The 23,173-nt window shown below is 38.9% G+C and overlaps 1 protein-coding gene across 8 annotated transcripts in view; it reads left to right on the top strand.

Moving 5' to 3' along the window:
• Positions 1-23,173, top strand: part of SOX5 (SRY-box transcription factor 5) — a 631,122-nt gene that overhangs the window by 557,403 nt on the left and 50,546 nt on the right. For all 8 annotated transcript variants that reach the window (XM_051632715.1, XM_051632706.1, XM_051632698.1 and 5 more), the window contains one exon: positions 13,566-13,712. In XM_051632715.1, coding sequence (XP_051488675.1) covers positions 13,566-13,712 — 147 coding nt within the window. The remainder of the gene's footprint in view (positions 1-13,565; positions 13,713-23,173) is intronic.

The following is a 23,173-nucleotide window of genomic DNA, read 5'->3' as shown; positions in this document are numbered from 1 at the left end:
CAGCTACTAACACAAAATTAAAATAATTCCATAGACAGGCTGAGCACAGACTAGCTGTTTTTTTTTCCTGGTTTGTACTGAAGATGACAGGATGAGAATCACCTTTAGCCGTAGATGTCTAACTTGTATAATTCATCTGGCCTGAAGTTGCAGGTTCCATTCTAGCTTTTTATGATGGGAGCCTAAGGGTCATTATCTCAGACCTAGTGAGGTGGATTCCACACTTATCCCCACCTTGTGTACTTTTCTGCTGTGATTCAGTTTTCTTTTTCATTTGCCCAGGCAGTTCCATTGAGTAAGCAAATAACAGCGGACAAAAAGTCAGAATATTTCTGCAATTGCTGGTGGGACATGAGGCCTTAAGGCCACCTGATTTCACATGTCTCTAGTGATTGCAATTTGTGAAAGACAGTTGAAATCAGTGCAGACTATTTTTTAACTGCTAAGTATGTATAGCTTTCCGGTGTCTGTTGAGTTTTCCATCCTTGGAAAGAAGAGATAGCCCGTTGTGTGCTGGTCAGTGCATTGCTTCTCTACGTTTTCATTTCATTTTGTGCCAGATGGCTTTGGACTGTCGACAGTGGTCCTGAATTATGTCAATGTTGTTAAATACATTATGAAAAGATAGATGGTGAGAATAAGGAATGCATTTAATGCCTACAATATTGTGAATTGCTTGTTGTTACCTTAGATGCTCCTCTTATTGTAGTGAATACGATCACTTTGACCGAAAGCCTGTCATGTGCCATGATATTAACTGGGGAAGTTGAGGGATACTTCACAGTTGCTGACTTTGGCAAAAACAAGATGTGTCCCTGCGTAATGGAGGACTGTGCTATTTCTTGCGTTATTCATGCTTCCCACGCTGGAGTCACAAACATTGGGTAATGTTAATACTTGTCATGGAAAAATCTAATCGGCAGAAATGTTTAATATATTAGTGATAGACAAGAGGGCCCACAAGAGACCGTCCCTCCTCTGGATTGAAATGAGACACATAATTAGTGATAAAGGAAGGCACTATATGGAGTGGATCATTACTATATAGAGAGAAGTGAGGAGGATCCCTGCTTGACATTCCCAGTCTTTTCCGAAATGGAGATGTATTTATGAGTTGGTAACTGAAGAAGCAATGAGTGCTGTTCACCCTCCCACTGCAGTGAACAGCTAGTCTTGGAGCAGCATAAAAAGGGTCAATCCAATAGGTCATACATCATATGAGGAGGCAGATGTTAGAACATATCGTAATGGATTGCCTTGCGGTATGTGAAGATGGCTTGTAGAGTACAGGGAGGAGGGAGAGGAGCTGTCAGTGATGTTTTCTGTCATGGTCACTGTAAGTATCCAAATGTTTGAGAAGAACTTCCGAACAGAGAAAATCAAACCATTAGCATTCCTGCTACGTTAGACTTGTGGATAGAATGATGGAGAGAGAAAAGAACTAGAAGCCTGAGTCCCTCTGTAATTCTCTGTGCCATATGAGTATGTCTAGGTATATTACCTGTGTTCTGCCAAAGTCAGTGTTAGCCTTGGAATGTGTGAGTATTTTACCTGAAAAAAAAATTACAGACCTTCAGACTATATTCAACACGGAAATATTAAAATAGCTTCTATTTTAGCAGCGCCCCTAATTCAAACCAACTCAAAACACCTCCTCGCTCGTTAACCCCATCATAGTAACTCAAGTGAAATGAAGTTGCGTTAGGAATGAGGTAATGAACAAAGATTTCTGGATAATGTTATTACTTCACGATAGCAGCTCTTGTTAGTGTGACTACAGTTAAGAACTTCTCGGTATTTCCATTGCATACCCTTTGGTACTCCCACCCTTTCTGCTTTACAGGCAACTACTCAGCCAGAAGCAGTTTAAAATTTGATTTTATATCAAATTTTGGCTGTGGCTTTAAATTGAAGAGAGTTGATACTTTTGGTACTGCTTTCCCAAATGTAAAAATTGCTATTTTTTCCCTCCTAATCCAAATTTCTAGATTAGCAATTTAAAATAGATACTAGCTCTTTTTATAACCCAGCTACATTATCAAAAATGGAAAAATGTTTCCCAGGAATACACCGTAATTTCAGTATTTAATGTTTTTGGACAAGCAGATCCACCTTTATGTTATAAAAAAATTCCATAATAAAATATATGTGAAGGGGATAATTTTCAAAAAGGCCCCATTTTCAGTCAGGAGTCTACAGTTTTTGGGTCTTTTTAAATTTACTCTGTGCCTCAAATTGTGAAAATGAACTTTAATAAACAGTCATGGATGGATCAGATATACTAACAGATTATAGAGCTTGTTACTAGCTAAGTAGCATTAATGTAGCGTGTGTCACTGGTTGTAGAATATGCGGCTATGTCAGATCCTTTAAGAGATGGGTTAGAGCTGAGAGCCCTGTTGCTGATAAATGGCATCCTTTTTGCCTGAAAGACAGGAGTTCAGAGATAAGTATTTCTGCATTGACACCCTCTAGGTTTAAGAGCAAAGTGCTGTAGAGTTGTAGGAGAGAGAGGACACTTCCTTCGGGTAACCTAGGTAAGCTGGAAGAGTCTGGACTTAACAGCTTTCATCGAGATGGGAGGGTAGCAGTGGAGAAATATGGAGAAGCTTGCATTTTCCTTTGGTCAGTTGGATACTAAAGAGCAGAAAGCTCAGGCTTGATATGGGAGCGTGAGGTGCCAGCAGCTCTTTGTTATCCATATGGATTGGTAAAACTAGAAGCAACCATCGTATTCCTCTTACCAGAATGTAAAGTTTCAAAGTTCATTATATAAGCTGTTCTTATGCTTAGGTGATGCATAGCATGTGAGGAACATGAAAGTTAAAGATGTAATTCCCTTTGACCTTCAATCATGTTATTGTGCCTACAGCTTCTTAAATCTTGAGTACAGCATGTGCTGAAAGAGACACATTGGCGTGAGTTTCAGGCTGCATTGAAGGCTTTTCATGCGTGGGCTGAAGTCTAACCATGCAGTGTCATTGGACCTTGATGTTTGTAGTTTCATTGTGCTGAGAGTCAAAAACTGAATCCTGAGGGATTTCAGATACTTTCAGAGACCACTTTTGGGGGAACAAATTCTCCAAGAATTAAGAATTGAACTTCTGTATGTGTCCTAATGGAATATGCAAAGTGTCACTCTTCCCATTACATCAGTGTAAGCATGGAAATAATGAGATGAACCAGAAAACAGTTTCTAATGTTATTTCCTGAGAAGTTTGCCAAAGCTTCACAGAGATTTCAGGCTCTCTGGAATTTTACGGGCTCCATTAGAAGAGGGAGTTTTACAGACCACGCCCATTTTTATTGTAAAATCAAAGAGTGAAAAGATTGAGCAGATATTGAGTTGTTTCTACTACTTCATTTGGTTAAAGGGGGACTTGTATATATTGTAGCAAAATCCAAAATAATTAAATTAATTGAGTGCTTTTCTACCCTCTCAGCTCTCCTCAGTGGTTTTGTTAACAATAGCTCTTTCTCTTCCACGCAGTCTTTGTACCATGTCATCTCCTAACCTCAAGGACTCCAGTTGGACAAACATGCCTTTGTTTTTCTAAGCATCTGCATTATCCAGATTATAGCAATATGGGGCTAGTTGGAAGTAAGGCTCTCTGTGAATTTTAAGTGGTTGGGACTCACTGTGGAAAACACTAGGAAGAATCTGACCAGAGCAAAACTCATCTGATTTCTGGTTTGAAACAAATCAGATTTGTTCTGATTCAGTGAGGCTCAAAATGTTCTCAGTCAAAGTTAGGCCAGTTTCTATGTGCTTGGTTGGAATTAGTTTCCCTACATGTCTAGTAAGTTTGAACTTTACTGCAGGCTTTGTCTTTAGTAATACCTAGAATGCTCTGTTTTAGAAGAGGGGAGTCCATGTGAGTTAAAGACAAAGTACATGTTAGCTGGAGCTTTCAACAGTTCTTTTCCTATGTTCTGCTCTGATGGAAAAGGGATCACAGAATGCTGCTGGGAAGGTGAACTGGTGCCCTGTATTGATAACATAACTTCTCTACAGGATCCTATAGGACGAGGTAGGACTTGTCATCCTTCTGGAGGACTTTGGTAATTAGCATGTAAGGCAATTAATATGAACAAAAATTAAAGGTTAACGGATTCCTATTGAAGTCTTAATGGGACTGATTTGGAGGTTTTCTGCCGAACAGAAACCCTTAAACTGGAAAGCTAGAACTGTGGGACTGATGTTCTTCTGCAAAATAATAACCTTACTCTACTTTCTCCACCTCCAAAAATAAAATGACTGCTGCAGCTGAATGTTACATCCGATTAGTGCTCCCTGCTAAGGAAAAAGGGAGAGGGAAAAAATTTCTTCAGAGCTATTCTAGGAATCGATTTGTTTTAGTTTAGCTGTTGGAATAAGTACATTTTCTTTTGCAGCTCAGATGGTCTATCCATTCTCTTTCAATATTCTTCTTCTACCCGTACTTCCTCCTTTATGCATTCTCTTCAGAAAGGCTTGGCACAAGGGAAGCAGCTCAGATGCAGTGCTTAGTTCCCCTTTAAGGCATGAATGTCACATTCTTTTGTCTCTGCCCAAAGTGGAAGAGGGTACCTGTGGCTTGCTGCGCCTGTGGAAGTGAGCTCTGTTGCAAGTTGCTTATGATGGACTGAGAATTCCTAACGCTCTGTCTCCTGTGCCTTTATCTAGACCTTTTGACCACATAATACAACACAGTTCAAAGAGCAAATTAAGCTTTTGAATGAGCTGAGCAGATGTCACTGAGCTCCTGTACGCATCAGATAACTGAGGAACAATGTTAATTTATACTTCCAAGGACAACAGATACAATTGCCTGGTACACCAGGTTCAGAAATATTCTTATTGTCAAAAGGGACACAAAGTAGAATATGTTTCTCATTTCACTGTTTGGTATCATAATAACAAATGAATTTATAACCATGGGGGAGCATTAGAAATGTGCTGGGAAAAATAACCAAGTGAGCTTTTTTAAACCTGTTTTGTTGTTTAATTTATTTCTTGTCCTCTGCCACACACTGTAATTTGGTAATACGACACTGTTGCTTCTGGTAGGTGATTAGTATCCTTCTGCTACCTTTAAGGAGGGACTTCCGTATTTTAGGACTCTTTTCTTATCACGGCTTTAGTCACAAAGGAGCAGGCTGAGTGCTGTGGTCCACAGGTACTGCAAAATACCTATTTCACTAATTTTGTACCTGAAGAAGAGGAAGGACAACTCACTGAGTAATCTTGCAATCATCGATATAAGAACCTGATACCATATCAGCATTCAAGAGAGCAAATCCGTGTTCTCAATATAAGAAATGCAGCTGACCTTCATCTTTCTACCATGAGCTCTGCACTTCAGCAGAAATGGAGTATTCAGATTTGAAGTAATTAATTCAGTATCGGTCCTGAAGCAGGCACAGAGTTTTCCTGACTTAATTCCCTGTTGAATACAACAACTTAAAATGCAAACAGAAAATCTATAAATAAAAACTGGAGAGAGTTGCTTAAGGAGATGTGTATAAAATAGTGAAATGCCTTAATTATAGCTCAGCAATCTGAAATATATAGAACCTTGTTTACAGTAATTCTGCTGGCAGTGTTTGCTTATTAACTACTCTAGTCACTAAATGGATAACAATGAATGATTATATACAGTACCAGTCAATTAAAGCAATGTAATACGAAATAAATATTTTGTCAAATGGCCACTCATAGAATTTTTTTCTCTCAAAGGGGAAATTACACTTACTGCAGTCAGGTGTTCTGAGCTAGGTGCCAAAAATCTGGATATACCAAAAAATAAGCTCTTGGGAAACATACTTAGGGTAAACACATAGGCAGTGGTGGTTTTTTCCTACAAGACTACAATGTCTGGGTTGCTTTACTGACATCAAGCTTCTAATTTGGAAAAGCTGTACTGGGACAGAAGTCTTCATGTGGAACCTTCAGACAAGCAGTTCATTTTCATTACAGAATTAGCTCTAGTCTTCATTATAGAATAATCAAAGATAAAGGGAATACAGTTTACAAAACAAGTGGCCCTTCTTCTTAAGTTACACATCCCTGTTTGTTGCTGGTCTTCTCCGTTACCACTGCCCATCTTACTGTATAGTTCTTAAGTAGTATGCTGTCAAAAGTATGTCCTTACTGTAAAGAAATTACTTTCTCTTTTTTTCTAACAAAATAAGTTCTGTTGGCATAAAAATAAATAATAGTAATGGCAGGAGGAATACATTATATTCTGGTGCTGCACAACAAACTACAATAATAAATTGTTGCCAGATTATATATATTTTTAAAATGCATACAGTATTAATTACTTTTCTTTGAAGGGGACACTGTTCATCTGCAACATTTCATCCAACAAGCTTTTTCCAGAAGACATTATCAAGTTTCTCTCCAACATGCATTCCATATAGTCACTCTCTTTCAATTACTGTCAGAGGGTGTGAATATGGTATGTATGAATATGTAGGCCACTTGGGCAGTTTTCCAGTTAAAAAACTCTTCATTTGTAAAGAGCAGGCAATCTTAAACACACAGTTTGCAATGATATTTTATCACAGAAACTAACAGATCTTATTAGGCTCTGATAGGAAGTGTCTATTGATAAGTTCCTACAGTTACATCCTGTAGAAGGATTGTCTTCTTGTTAAGGCATGGAACAAAGGAGCCATGAGGTCTAGGCTCTAATCAGGAGTTTCCTACAGTCTTCCTGTGTCACCAGGAACAGTCAGTTGATGTCATGGGTGCTGATTCTCACCTAGCTAATATGTGAATAGCATTTATCCATTGCCAGAATTAAAGACTGCTTTTCAAGGAAAACTGAATTTCTTACAGTTTTTAGAGCATTATGGTTAGTGTCTTTCCTATAGAAGGTACTATAAGTACAAATATAGTTGTACTTTAGCTAAAGTGATTGTCCTATCCATCAAAATTACATTAGTTTCTAATAAAACTCAGACCTACCATAAAATGTATCTGCATTTTTTACTTCATCCACTGTTTTACAAGCAATGCAAGCATTGTTTGAATGCACTGCAGTGATGATAGAAGTCTTTATTGCTTCAAATGTAGACTTAAAGCTCATTCAGTTTTTCAGTGACATGGACTTCAGCCTTGTTTCTGGATGCCAATGATCCCCAGTTGGTCGTACCATGGAAGTTCCAAATGAGAAATGAACTAGTGCATTCAGCCTGGCACGGGCAAAGCAGTCCTGTTGACTACAGTGAGATTATTATCAGGAATAAGGGCTGTGGGCCTGGAACCCTAGAGATCAGCTACCAGAATCATATTTTATGGAGACTTGTGGTTACTGATTCTAAAAGTGGTGTTTTTCTAATAGGAGAGAGATGGTGGTTACAAGGCTGTGCTTGTAACTTGCATGGAAGAAGTGTATAAATGAGCCCTTATTCTGTTTGTGAATGCTTTTCAGTTTTTCTAATGAGAACTTGTTTTTCTTAATGTTTCTTTCTAAGTCTCAGGGTTTTTTTAAAGCTAGAGAGACTATTAGATTGTCTAGTTTGACAAAACAAGATGTAAAATAATATAGGGCATAAAAAACTCTTTGTTTAAAGTTCATTTTCCAGAAACACATCTGATCTTGACTGAAACATCAAGCATCAAAATCCACTATTTCTCTAGGCAGTTTCTCCAAGTGGTGCCAATGCTGTCTGGTTAGAAGCAGCGTATTACTTATCTATTAATTTGCCCAGCCTTAAGTTTCAAATATTTATTATTGTCCCTTGATTCATGCTTTACTTACGTGTTTTCTTCCCTTAGGCTAAAATACAGAGCAAAGCTAGGATGGGAGTTTTCAAAGGAAGTTCACTGGTTTCTGTGGCTACAGGGAAGAACAGTGTCGCTTTTCAACATTTAGTCTACCTTTTCTAGTCTCTGTGTGGTCCACAGTTTTGGGGTGAATTCATCCAGCTTGCTATTTTTCACTTGGAGAATAAAGGAAACACTACTTCAGACAAGATTCTATGCCAGAAAGAGTCTGTGGGATATATGCGTACCTCAGCACTGGGACCCAGGGAAATTCCTTTTAGGAAATGGGTGTGATAAAGACATACAGGTAGAACAGTAGTAGTTATCCAAGTCAGTTCAGAATTCTCAAGAACAAAGATGAAATAAAACCAAAATAAACCAAAATACTCTGAAGGTCATCCCAGGATCTTAAGCTATATTGTTCCTACCTGAAATTAGCCCGAAGGAAAAGCTAGGACACTCAAGCACTGAAGCTCAGTAAAATTCACCTTGCAGTGGGTTCTTTGGGCAAGGTTTTAAAGGAGCTAATTGAATTTATGTTCACTTAGGTTTGTTTTCTGAAAATCTCCCAGTTGGTACAAACAAATGGCAGTTTAAGGCCTTTGCTGAAGTTTTGAATGTACAAATTAGTGTTTGACTAACACTCTTTGAAGGAAACTCAGACACAGAAAAAATTAAAATCTGGCATTTGTACCTCTCAGATGTGTAATGAAGAACTTTATACCATTCATTAATGAGTTTAGCTTTAATTCTCATTTCTATAGATAAGTTTTTATCTATGTTGCCACTGCCTTTAAAAAACTGTCTTGCAGAATAATGCATGTCAGATGTTAGTTTAGAGTGAATTAATTTTTGCTTTCTAATTCAGTGCCCTTTTTTTTTAAATAAAAAACTTAACCTGAACAGATCCAAAATTAATTCTTTCTGCCATAATCACTTTCCATGCCTTCTATAAATACGAAGTACAAGGTAAAGAAAATTAAATTAATGTATTCTGAATGAGAGAATTTCAGTTTATACAGTTTTTTTCCCCAGCTTATGCAAAAATCAAAGAACAGGGCCATCCATGTGTATATTTTTAATGATGGGTCTCAGGATGACAAAGAAATTGAAGTGTTGGATCAGTCAGCAGTTCAAACATTTAAGCACAGTGGTTTGTAAATTCATTGCTGTGGTAACTCCACTGAAAAACTAGTTCATATCAGAAACAAATTTATTGCAGAAATGGATTTGGTTTCCAGTACCACCTGTCTCTATCTCTCTGTGTTTTTTTAATAACAGCTCTTAATCTCTACTGCTCATTAATGAAAATATTTTAATAAGAGATAATACTGTAATCCAAATGCCTATAGGTGCTTGAATCAACTGTCTCTGCCTATGTAATTGGTAACACTTTGTTCAACCCGTTTTAAAATTGCTATTAAATCTCATTCTCATTTTCTATATTAATAGAACAAGAATTCATTTTTAGTGTACCCTCAAAGCAGTAATGAACATTGTTAACATGTAACAACAATGCCCAAGGGGAAAGTTTTCGAAGCTGGTCTAGCCTTAAGGCTTTGCTATTGATGTACTACAGAGTCATCAAGCCAAGAGCCGTTAGAGCTAGTCCTTTTGGAGAGTTCAGCTGAATATTTCTGTTTAATATATTGGAAGAACTATAAATGGTTTAGTTGGTGACCTGGGGAGAAAGGGGAATTTTTGTTTAATAGCTGAAGAACAACATTAAAAAAAATAACTATATCTCCTGCTCATTTTAAAGCTTATCACATTGTGCTTTTGTTCTAATGATTTTGCTTCTGTACAGACTTTCATAAGAGGTTAATGAGAAAACATTAACAAGGTGTGCTGTATTGCACATGGACAGGGGGAGCTGAAACGTAGTTTTTTAGTTATAAACAAACATTAGGTGTTACTTTTAATTGCTTTTTCAGAAGCCCGGTTCTGCCTTCTTGAAGAAGTGTTATCTGTCTTAGTAAATCCAGAATATTATCCTTATTTTATTTATTATGTGTAGCAAAAATAAGCTTGTCTAAAGCAGTAGTACTTCAGTCATTTCAACTGAATACCTTGGTCACAATAAACCAGTCAAGATCCTATAGACTGAAAGTCCTATGTAAGTTGTTGTGTGGCAAAATTAACTCCTGGAGTGGCAGAATTTGAAACTGTAAGTTAGCTGAAGATAGCAGAAGTGGCTTCAGGAGTCTCCGTTTGGGGTACAAATTAGAAGGCTCAAAAACAGATCTTGCAGCAGTGATACAGAATAACAAAATTTTCATTGCACTTTTTGAGGTCTTGGTTTCATCACTGTGAAAAGTATAAGGGTGCATTTCAGATGATGGTTGAGTGTTTCAGCAGTGACGGATTCATATACTGTACCAAAATCTGAAGCTCTGCTGGGGAGGCAAGGTTAGACATGTTCCTTTGTTGTTGTGCAGTTTGTCTACAAAACAAAAGCGTAAGTTGTTTTAATTTAGCCATCTTGATTCACAGCTTTTGGTCACACCAAAATTGCCCTTTCCTTGGGTCTAAGCTAAAGGTCATCAGGTCCTAAACCAGCTAAATGTGAACAGACAAGTCCAATAATGTCAAAGCTCAAAAGCACCGAGAGTCTAAAAACTGTGCTGCGTGCTGTGTATTTCTGTCAATTATTTTTTTTGTAACGGGGCAGGGGGAATGTACAAACAATCTTTCTGGTCAAATAGGATTCAGACCCTTGCAGTTTCATAAGCTACATGTTTTTCATTTCAGAGCTGGGCCTGATGTTGCTTTTCAATAGTTGGTTTGTGTTGCAGGAAGGGACTTCTTAAGAGGGTACTCTAACAAGGGACCTCTTATAAGATTTTATTTAATGTTTGTTTTTAATTCTCAAAATGAATTAAATTGAGGTGAGATGTTGTATCTGATAATATGAGGACAGGAGTTTTTACAAAGCATGAATGAAGGCTTTATAGCGGTTTTTTTGGTTGTTTGTTTTGGGTTTTTTTTCTTCCACTCCTCCTTCCAGATCACTGCACGCTGTACTGTGTGCTTCACTCTTGGAGTTGTATCTGCCCTTGAACTGAGAATAAGGCATGCAGTTGAAATTCCATATATTCCGTTTATCACATAAAAATGTGGCTTTCTCCTGGGCTGTTGACTAGGCAAATTCATTCCCCGTGCTTGTTTAGTCGTTGTTGGCTGTGCATACATTGCCAAAAAGGTGGTTGATGACAATACTGTAAGGAGGAGCCATGACTTCCAGCACATTTCTTAGTGACCACTGAACAGATGTAAGGTGGTACAAATTCTTGGACACAATGTCATGCATGGGTTTCATATAGCCCAGTTCTCATGTTTCACTCTTTAGATGTCAGCAGAAGGTTGAAAGCTATGTTTGAGGTAGAGATTTCCATCGCTTTTCAGGGTAGGGATTCTATTTGAAAAGTCTTCCCCGAAGGCTCGCAGAAATTTCCGGGAGGATCAGTCCTCAACAGACCAGTGCCCATGTGTCTTATCAATGACCTCCATTTGGTTTAGAACTGCAAAATGTCCAAACTGATGATGTGATTTTTACCTTTCCTTGTGGGCTAGACATACTCTCTGGTTTCTATAGATTAGCAGTAAGCTTGAACCTTTCCTGCTCAATGTCTATCTTTTGTCTTTTCCCCATAGTTGCCTCAATTTGTTCTGTCATTTTTTTCAATAAGAGAGCAAAAGAAAAGGAGAAGCTTTCCCTAGATCTACTCTGTCATCACCAAAGTTCAATTATGTTTGAATAGTTCCCTAGTCATGTATCCTATTTCTTAAACAACTGTTGCATTCTGATATATGAATTCATACATAAAGCTGGCTTGGTTTTCCTTGAACTGCCTGCTGCAGTTCTTTTCTAGTTCAGACAGATCCTTGTTCCTTTTCCCTGCTGGATTTAGTCTTCTTTTGAAAGAAAGAATGGATATGAACTTCAACTGATAAATACATGCATTTGAATCTGTGACTGATTTGTGGCTGGATTGTTTCTGATGACTTTTATCTGTAGTCGATTTGCATCTATTTGGCTCAGACTCGCTGGGGGTAACACATAGAATAAATGAATAAATAAATTTGAGGAAGAGGCAAGGAGAGAATGGATGAATTAATGGATGACGGGGAAAGAGAGGGAGACTAAACAGAAAGGCATGGATAAACGGTGATTAAGAAGTACAGAAAAATAAGGAACAAGCAGTGATCAACGTGGAGAAAAGAAATAAAAAGAATTCAAAACTGAGAAGAATACAAAATCTGAAAAGAATAGAAAGAATAAAAAATAAATAAGTAAGAACTGGGTGTCTGATTACACCTAACAGAAGAAATAGATTACTCTTAATTATTGTAAAGGGCTAGGATTGTGCACCAACGAAGGGAAGAGCTTGTGCAGGGAACCACTGGACAACGCCCCGCGCAGTCCAAGACTCAGAGCAGTAAATCTTGCCCATTTGGTCAAGTTAAGTGTTTACTACAGGGCTTTGTCTCTCTACCTTTTGCACAGCTCCATGTGCAATACTCTTGTAATGAATCCTCATTTTCCTCTTTCAGACTTGCTGGTTTGGGTTAGCATTTCTTTGTGGCCTCCAACCTGACCTTTTTTCTTTTACCAGCATATACAATAAATAAAAAAACCCGAAGCAACTAAGCACCGCTAACAAGACCTCTTAGACTATTCCTATCAAAGACCCCTTGTTTTTCCATATCCACTTCCATGTTCCTGAAACTCATGTTGTATCGCAGAAGCTCTGTTAACACCTGCAGGCAGAGAACACTGTCATTCAGTGTTACACATTACACATGTACTTCACAGCACAAATAATACATAGCGTGAGTCTTTGAAACTGATACTGTGACCAAGAAGGGAAACCTTTGTTACCTGCTCTCTCAGGCACCTGACTTCTGTTTGGCTTCATTTAGATTCCTCTCTGTCCACAAAGCAGCAACAATTGCTGCTTCTCCTGCCCATTAAGTATATTTTCTTCACTTTTTATTTGGATGTCATGGGAGCTTCCAGGCATTGCCAGCTTGCCTGATTTCACTCTGTGTTTGACCTCTGTCCATCAAACTCTTACTGTAGTGCTTAACTTTAAACAGATGATTGTGATTGTAAGTATTCACATCCTAATAATCAAATATGTGTTTTAAGTGCCTTACTGGTTTAGTTTTGAAGAGAAAAATATTCCCACTGTATATCTGCTTTGCATCTTATCACAGAAAGGGTTCTTAGTCCTAATTGGAGCTTCTTGTTGCTAATGGACAGTACATTACTAGTGATGTGAATATATATATATTGACTGTAGTGGTTCCCCAGAACCCAACTGAGACTGGACTCTCACAGTAAGTTTTAAACAAAATTTTGGCATTCCCTCTCCCAGACAACTTACAACCTGTGCAAACAAGACAAACATAGCAAGTAAGATATCAAACGTGAATTTCCCAAGGGTTGATGCATATTATCAGTGGAGATGCTGTTATGCTTAAGTCATCTCACAAAAGGAATGATTGCTCAGTGGCTCAGGCAAACCATGAAGATGAGCTTTTGTTCTTTGTTTTGAATCCTTGGACACACAGGGAAGCTAGGACATTACTTATGGTGACGTCTGTCATTCATCCCCTGAGGAGTGAGTCACAAAAGTTGAGATGACAGTTCTTGCCTTGAAATATACCAGTGTGCTAAATAAAAAATACACATTGGAAGGAAAATAGATCATCCACAGTAGGAGAAGTTTTGTGAAAATTACTTATTTGTTGATGATATCTCTCCTTTCTCTCTCTTCCCTCCCATTTTGGTTTGTTTTTACAGCAGTTGTATGCTGCCCAACTTGCTGCGATGCAAGTGTCTCCAGGAGGCAAGATCCCTGGCATACCCCAGGGTAACCTTGGTGCTGCTGTATCCCCTACCAGCATCCACACAGACAAGAGCACAAACAGCCCTCCACCCAAAAGCAAGGTACTGTACCAGGCCCTGCAGCATGATGTTTCTCATGGTGTGTGTATTGCATGTGGGTTTTCTCTTTTTTCCTGAAGAGTATCTTTCTGAAGAGAGCCTTTCTGTTGTGGGAAGGTGTTCTCATGATGGCTTCCTGAAATAGGAGAGTATTCGTAGTGCTATTTTTCAGTGGGAGGACCCCAGCACAGTAATAGCAAAGAACTGTTCATACACAATGTCAGTAACAGACACCATCTTAGCTGAGATCCCATGGGTCCTCTTGTTGTGCCCTTTCTATCACACTGCAGTTTCTTCCATCTTAAGTAGCAAGTAGCAGGCAGACCCAGCTGAGCTGGGTCTAAATTGAATGGCACATCTTAGGTGTTGCAAAACAACTAGGAAGAAGTTAGCAGAGGAATACAGGGGAAAAGCAGTCGCAGTAAGGTGACAGCAAAAGCTTGATAAAAACTTGTCCTTTCTTTCTGTTAGTGTCCTCTAGCATGATGGCCATGTCCTTTTTCATGTCAGAAAAGATTTCTTGAATTGACAGTACTGTCTTCTTTTCACCCTAAGAGTAAAACAGCACAGATTAAAAATAACCAGACAAAGATATAATACTGTTGTCAGCTCAGTGAGATGCATGTTCAAGGAATAAAATAGGTTGTATGGAACCAATAGCTGTTGTATTAATGAATCAAGCTTTGGCTCTACATTTTTTTTTGTCTCTCCTCAATGTAGACTTCTGTGACTTCCCAAAGTTTATTCTTGACTTGGCCTCTTCTTTTATATGCTGTAGAGCAAGGAATCACAAAGCCATGCAGTGCTTGATGATAGTTTTTGGGTTTTTTTCCAGAAAGACACATCCATGGTTAACAAGAGATTTTTTTGTGCGTTCTACAAGGTTTTTTTTGTGTGTGGCTAGTGGCTTGTGAGAACCACTAGGATGAAAATCCTGGTGTTTTTTTGATCTCTCCTGCACACGCAGAATGTTGGATGAGATCTAAGGGGACTCAGTATTTATTTTGTGGCAATTGTGGAATTAGAAGTCCTGCTGTACTTACCGGTAACATCAAGCATAACCATCTTACAGGCAGCTGTCAAGATCAGCTCTGTTCTCCCTAGTGTTTTGGTTCTTTTTCCTATTTGTAGGTGTTTCAGTGCCTTTGGCTTGTAGGACACAAACAAAACTTATTTGCAAATTGCAGGGGGAAAAAAAACACAAAACACAAAAAAGAGGGCCAAAAGGAAAGGAAGGGGGCTCCAAAAGGCTGTAAAATTGTGCAGCATGAGCCCTGTGATGCATGCTGTTTTCAATCTGCTGTGTGCCAGTTGGAGGCTCAGAGAGAGAGCGAGAGAAAGAGAGGGGATAATGCTGAGAAATGATAGAGTGGCTGTGACCTCCAAGCTCAGCCTGGAAATCCAAGACATTGATTTCACTTAGCATTCCTGCTGAGAAATCCGGCGGAGTTCAGTTGTAATAAAAGAACAAGATTCTGTTCTAATGGTAATGGCGTATGACAGACATATCACTTTGTCTGTCCTCAGCACCAGAGAGAGGAGATTTGGAGAAAGGTCACCTGACCTGCCTGTGCTGTTGTGCGAATGCTGCACTGAGCTTTGAACTCCAGCCTGGAAGCACAATTATTTATAACACTAAATGGTAAAGAAACCTTTATAGAGTCTACAGTAATTAGAATAAAGCTTATACAATAGTGCAAGTGGCCTGGCTCAGAAAACAAGCTGGCAAATCTGTCACAGTGGCAGAATCTGAAGCTTATGTGTTGAAACTAAACACCTTCGTTTATGTCTGTGTGAACCTTACTTTGCTTTTTCAAAGCTTGTCTGTGTTCAACAGCTCCAAAAGTTTATTGTGTTTGCTGATTTTTGTTTTTAATTTCATCTTTCTAGCCGTTGCCAGAGAGTATCTGTCTGGGTTTCAAAGCCAATTATTTTTTTTTTTTTTTTCTTTTAATCCTTAGCAGCAACTTGATTAGTGAAGTTAGTTCACAGTGGTCTTTCTCACTGTTACTGCACATTGAAGCTTCACAGATGAACAGTTAATGCCTTAGACAAGCTTTCAATAGATGCTCTTTGCTGAATCTCTGTTTTCAGCCCACAGTTTACACTGGCGCAGCTTTGGTAGTACGCTCAAGTGTTTGGAGACAAGAAGACAGCCTTACCTGAGAGCGTGTCAAGCTACTGGCAAACAACTAGGTCACTTCTGAAAAGCTGTGTTTTTTTCCCTCTTGTACAGTGTTAAAGTTAGTTTGCTGCTCTTTGCAAGGATTCTTCAAAGTCGGCCTCAGCAGCAGATGGAACAACTGTTGGCTCTAGAAATGCTGAGAAGCATCAGGGGGAGTTTGCCAAGGATCATCCTTTAAATCTAGTAAGACTTGAACACATCCCTGAAACTCCTCTAAGACCTTGGCAACCCCTGTATTGGCAAACCTTTTATCAGTGGCCCTCACCAGTGTTTGAATATTGTGCTGGGCAGACTACCCTGGCGTCTTCTGTTGTCTAACCCGCCTTTCGACAGTTGTGACCTGGAATAGTCAGATTCACTTCCTAGGTTTCTGTACTGTAACTTTTAGTAAGCCATGAAGTAGAGATGCCATTATGCTGTGCTGCACACATTCTGCTGTCAAGTTTTGGTTAGGAAACTGAGCTGGTGTCGTACATTATTCCAAGAAGAAATCTGTGCCAGAAGAATTGATTTAAGAAACAGAGCTAGTGGAGCCCGTCCAAAAGAAAATGCGTGTGTCTTGCGGAAATGGATTTTAACACAGCTTCTTCTTGAGCAGTTTTAAAAACAGCCGGTATGCTAATCATACCATTCAAATTTACCAAGGCCTCCTCCACAACCCATTTGAAAGGCAACTATCTTTGAAGTTTGCCAAATTGTGCTGGATTTCCAAAGTCTGTCTAAAGCACATTTTGCCTTTGATCATGTAAATGCTTGCATGCTGCTCTGTTGGGTGTTCAAGGTGGTTACACGCTCCCAAGTAAGCGGGAGAGAGCAGGCACAGGTGCAGATAAGGAACTGGGCATAAAAGCCTACCAGTCCATTTTGGGATTAACTTCAAGCCTCTTGCTTGTAGGGGGCCATGCAGGAGATTAAAAAAAAAACAACAGCGAAACACAAAACCGAACCAAAACAAAAAAAGCCCAACAACAAAAAACAGTGCTATAGAGAATATATTTATCTGAGCAATGACCTTTACCATGCCACCAGAATTCTCACCTGATAGCTACAGTCTTCACTGACTTCAGGTGAGGTGCATCATAAGGACAGCAACATGACCAACACTTGTAAACAGCCAGGGCTGTGTTCATTCCTGCCTTTGTTCCTTGCTTTTTATGTTGCACAGATAAATATAGCATCTAGTGCTTGCATGATGCAATATCCCTAACCCTTTCCATGTAACCTTTAAAGTACAGAAATTCTGGGGTGAATTTTCAGTGTAGTTTGTAAATGTAGCTAAACAATTCCCTATTTTTTTTATGGAGCACAGTGCATTGTCTGTAGCATATGCTGAGAAACAGGAGCAATTCAGTGTGAAATGTGACAGGAGAGAATTCCTGGGCACTTTTCTTTTAACCTTGTTATGATCTCAGCCCTAACCCTACTCACAGTTGTGTCTCCATCAATGGCAACAGCACACAGATTGTCCAAATCAATTTTTTTGTTCTTTTGAAATATTTCTGGCAGTGATGTTACTATTTGCTCAGCAGTAGCACCTGGGAGTTGTGACAGGGAAAGGAAATGTGTTTCAGACAAGCCAGAAACAGCACTAAGCAGTTGGATATACACAGTCAGATTCTCCTCAACTGCAATATCCAGACAGATACCAGTGTGAATCCTTAACCAAAGATGGTACTTCATTTTCACGTTACCTGATCATCTGGTCGCCAAAGTAAACACTGGATTTGAAATTTTTCATGTTGCCTATAGTCAGCAATAGAATTGCCTTGGAAAGACTTAGCTTGCCTCTCTACCACAACACAGATTGGCCTTAAAATGGCCAGAGACTCTCTGGGGGAACCTGTTCAATTTTTGAGGAATGCTACAGTTGTTGCTGTATGCACCAGGTGTGTCTTGCATCTTGTTTATAGTATACGAAGGATAGAAAGGGGCCAGCAGTGTACTTGTTCCATTGTCACCCACGCAAGGTAAACCTGGTAAAACAAAACTACGGAGTCACTTTTGACTTCTTACAAAGTACATTTGTTACCAGGGACAAAAAAAAAAAAAGAAAACAGGAGTCTTTGGAATGGGCATTTTAATTCAGGCACACCACAGGTTATGTCATTAGGAAAAATAAGTAAACAATTTACTATGGGGAGCTGGTTGGGTATTTTCCTGTTCCAGTCAAAACTGATGATGAGACTATGCTCCTCAGTTTCAGTAGGAAAGCTTTCTGGACTCAGGATAAAAATATGATGGAAAAAAACCCCACAAAACGTCTGAAGGGAAGGAAAAAGGAAAAGGCCCTAAAATGGCCTGATAATAAGAACACTTATCTAGATGGTATTTCTGATTCTTCCTTGGGCAGATTGTTGACTTGAACTACATTTTAGATGACTACCCTGAACAGCTGTGTTAACTTGGGTATATTTCTCTCCTTTTCCCTTATTTCTCTCTTTTGAATGAGAGCGCAGAATGTGAAAATTTATTCTGGGGAGATCTTGGGGAAAACATTAAGCTCCATCGTGTACATAGCTGCGTCAGTGCGCTTGCCACATCAAGCTATGATGATTGCAGAAGCCCGGGTGATAAGTAGACATACAGATTCCTCATACCCTCAGAACTGCCGTTTTTGGACAAGTTAAATGAAACTCTTTAATTTCAGCTCTTCAGATGTTAGATGCATTGGTCTTCAAATGCAGAAAGATATTGGGGTTTCCTCTTCGTAACACTTCTTTTTATTTAGGGTTATCAGTTTTGAAAACATGAACTAATTGTTCTGCACAGCACTGTGAAGTACTTCAGCTCTGAACAGAACAGCTGTGTGATAAAGAAGACTGCTCATGGCTGTGTTCAGGTGATCAGAGGGCGTTACTCTGTTAGATGGGGCCAGACTGTGTTCTCTGAAGAGAGGAGGAGCCTGTCTGAAACCAGCCCATTGCACATGTTAGGCTTCATTTTCTAATGGCAGTTGCTGTCCTCTTTATTGGCCAAAGAGCTCAGCAGCTGTTGAATGCTTATGCAAGCAGCGGGAAATTAAGGCATCCTTATTTTCATTAGAGAGAGTACTGAGGTCTTTTAGAGTGAAGAGCAAGAGTTCTTATGAAAGTGATGTAAGAGGCACCATCCCTGCTAGAACATCAAGGCTATGTTTACAGAAGGTTTATCTCCCAAGATAGGCAAGGCTTTTCTATTTTTGGAAATTTCTGTTCTGGACACAATTCTTTATATGCCACTAATTAAAAAAAAGCCTTGTGAATTAATCTATTAAGCTCTTCAGGACCAGGGTAGCAGTTAGCATTATAATACTACAAATGAGTATATTCAAAACATTTTTCAGTGCTTGAATTTCCCAGTTCCCTTGTCATTGCATCAAACAGGTTAGAAATAGCTGTAAGATAATTAAGGAAAAGATTATAGTATGGATGCAGTGATGTATAGGGAGCAGTAAACTGAGACCTCATCTGCCTTATCTGTTCTGTGCTACTTCTTTAGTGTCCCTGTCCATCCTTAATGGAGATCTTGTAGCTAATTACCTCTTTACCTGAAAGCCTTTTTCCTTTGCTGCCCATGCTTTTAATACCAAAATACCAAGTTGATAGCAGAATCTTTGAGAATATTTTCCTGTTCCTTGCTCTTTTTCCTATAGATGACATCCAGGCATATAAACAGTTACTTTTTTAACCATTTTCTAGAAGACAGTGAAGTGTTGTGTATTAATGGAACTTAAGATGCTTTTCGAAAATAGAGAATGGGTTCCAAACAATAAAAACAATGTTATTAGTATCTAAAAAGCAGCAGCAGTAGAGACCTGCACAGTATTCTTCCTGCCTTCTACCCCTCCCTGCTTTCCTAAAAATAAATATAATATATGGTGGGGCTCCTAGGATGCTTTTTCAGATTAACTCTCCACAAGCTCACTTTCCTGATATCACATCTCTCTGGCAGGAGCCTGTCTCTCAAGCACAGTTGCCAGCCAGTCAACCCTTGTCAGGCTCATTTGGCACGTTTTATAATGAAAACTCAGAAGACATGACAAAAAGAAAAGGGGGGGGGAACCCAATCTCTGAAATCTATGATCACAAAAGAGTGAGACACAAGAATTAAGCAAGACCATTTCTGAGAGGTCTTCAAAATCAGATAGGGAACAACAGAGATGTAGAGCAAAGTGGCAATGACAAACATACAGAGTGTGCTTCTTACTAGTTCACTACTGTTCCTTGCTGCTAGAGCCTTCCTTACCTGGTATGAAAAAATTAAACACCCACTTCTTCCTAAGTGGGAAAGTTGTGAGGGTGGAAGGGTGGGTAGCAGGTACTAGTTTTCAGTCTTTTTTGGTTATATGATCCATAGCATTGGCTTTGTGCTGAAGACAAAGATATTACATCAATCTCTACTGCTTTCAGGAGGTAGCTACTAAAGACAGGTTTAGTTACAGAATCCCTTGGTCTTCAGGAGTGCTGGGACCTGCACTGCTCTGCATCTTACTCTGTTACTTAGAACTACCTGACTTCTGCTGAAGCTTTTTGACAGAACTGCCCATCTAGTGTCTATTGGAACAAAGAGCTTGAATAAAAAACAGCAGCATTTGCAATAAGAGACTGGAGGAGTCATGAACAGTGACAGAAAGTTGAGGTTTTTCTAATGCCACAAAGATAGCTGTTGAGCTGATACTGCCAGCTGGCCACACAGTCCTAACAATTGCAGTAAAAGGGCTTTAGGAGAGTGTGGAATCCAGAGTGGCATAATGAAAGGGAGAAAAATCAGATTTTCCTGGTTGCAGTGGTTTTTGTTGATCACCCTCATGTTTGGGTGGGCTTGTTCTGTGGGGAGAGTTGGAAAATACTTCTTTTTGCTGTGGAAGGGGAAACAACCACAAGAAGAAATATATGCAGTTTAGTTTGGGATGCAGCATTCTTCGCTTGGGGCTGCAGAGTGTCACAGCACTGTAAAGATGAAAGACTGATATTAGCTCAAAGTTAGATACAGGTAACAAACCACTAGCTATGCCAATATAAGATTCATTTATAATTTCCTTCATAATATGAAATTCCTGTAAGTTAAAGGTCATCCTTTATTCTAGAGACTTATTTTTTAGACTCTGAGCTGTTAGACTGTTTAAATCCAGGAATGTGTTTGTTCCAGCAGCACAGGCTTGTTCAAAATAATAGTACTGAAGCAGTGTACTGATTTAATGGGTTAGGAGCCTGCTAGAAATGGAGCAGAGGACTCTCATTCTACCAGATCCTTCTAACAGGGACCTGGGTGCTTTAGGAATTACATGTTCGCTGTTGCAGCTTTAGCTTGAAGTGTTTGAGTATTCTGTGACATGTATTAATAATCAAAAGTGAAGTGCATAGGTGGCATTGGCAGGGTTGTCTACTGGACAGCAGTGTAGCCATCTTCTACCAAATGCAGAACTTGTTTTCAACAGAGAAAGTAGATTTCTGAGGTGATTGAATCAAATTCTAATGTGATCGGTCTAGCAGCTTCCAGACACTGCTTGCTTTGTCTTCAGAAGGGTGGTTTGCTTCCATGTTGCATGCTAGATTTGAAATTACATCGCCTTGTCACATTCAGGCAGAATGCAGTTCAAAGTAACCATCAAAGAAATATATTTTGCAGTAAGTATTCCTGTACCCACTGCTGAATTATTGTCGGGTAACAATGGGGCTCTACAAATTTTTTAATTGGAAACATTTTCATCTGTAATCTCTGGTAACTGTGAATAGCTGAAGAGAAGCAACATTTGGGAGCAGAGTGGAGAAGAAATCTATTTTATTTTCTAATTCAAAGAGACAGTTTCTTATAGGCTAGTAGTAACTCTAGAGTTGTATGAAGTGCTTGGCAATTATTTCACTGAAGTTTCTGAGAACTATACATTTATTGTACAGAATGCAGTTTGAATTGTTCAGTGTAACATGAAAGGGTGCAAAAGAGGGTTTCAGAAAAAATCGTGGAAATTGTCACTTTAGAGTACACATATTTTTTTCAAAGGAGTATGGCTACATCTTGTGATTTCATGATGGATAGTTTCCTTAAAGTCCCAGCTCCTGGAGTCATGTGAATGTGTAAGAATCTCATTAAAACAAAAAGTTTTAAGCTGTTGTGGCTAAAAATTACAGATTGGTATAAATGTATCCCAAAGGCTTAGAAAGCAGCTAGCAAATGCAATGAATCTATGAGTTACTATTTTAATCAAGTGGGATTAATTTCCAGTCTCAAATCATAGAAGACAATGTTGGCAATGCTCCTAAGGCATAAATATTTCTCAGCAGAACTAGACCTTTTACCATAGTATCTCACAGTAAAAGCACTTCAGTGGTATCCACAGAGAATATTTGAGAGCCTCCAAAAAACATCAGAGACAGGCAAGCTGATGCAACAAACCATTTTGGGTTTTGATGTAATTTGACAGGATTTAATAGATGAAACCAGTTAAAAATTTTTATCTTGATCATGTGTCTTTTTCAACTAATGCTGCCAGACTGTGAATTCAAATATGTACTTTTAATGCTAACGAATGAGTTTAATTTCTCTGTGTCTCATTTCAGTTGCTACATTTTTCCCTGCTGCTTTTAAAGGAAAGATAAGCTAGTGCCATGAATAGTATATCTGGAAAAAAAATACTAAAAAAAATGTCTTTGATTAAAGATTCTTCAGTGTCTTGACATGTGGAATGCATGGAGGGGAAGATCTTGTATCTTATGGGAACACAGGAGAGAAGGCTTTTCAGTTTCTAATCCACGATGCTACAGAAAGAATGTAACTTTGAGTATTTTGTAAGTTCTTAGTGTTTCATAAACTTTTTTGAGTGGATGTGCCAGCACCTGCTAGTAGATGTAAAATGAGGGGCCATTTCTAGGAGCTATGTATGTATGCAGATGTGTAGCACATTGGTCTGTACAGGCTTTCGTCTGACATGCCAGGCAGTGACATGTCATGTCATGTATCAGCCACATCGTGTTATGTGATTTCAAGCTAACAGAACACAACAGGAGTTACGTAGTTACAAACACAACCCAACATGACATATCCATGGGAAAACTGGCACAAAAAGCTTCTGAAAGTTGAGTTTCAGGGGTACATTTATTCATTTCCAAAACGCTCCAGAGAAAACTATGAAGCAGTGTACTGGAAAGGGGAGTAATATAGTGACAGAATTGCTAAAGCAGCTTTATTTCAGTGTACAATTAGGTAGAGAACGTATGTATATAGCAATTCTGAAGAGTATTTTTGGTTATATTGGATTATTGCGAATTTCTTTCTTTCCAAAGGTAGCTCTCTCAGGGCTGCA

Source organism: Apus apus, chromosome 1, assembly GCF_020740795.1.
Source record: "Apus apus isolate bApuApu2 chromosome 1, bApuApu2.pri.cur, whole genome shotgun sequence".
In the NCBI taxonomy this organism is placed as follows: Eukaryota; Metazoa; Chordata; class Aves; order Apodiformes; family Apodidae; genus Apus; species Apus apus.
Note: the sequence above shows the minus strand (reverse complement) of the source record. Positions and strands in the feature narration are given on the sequence as shown.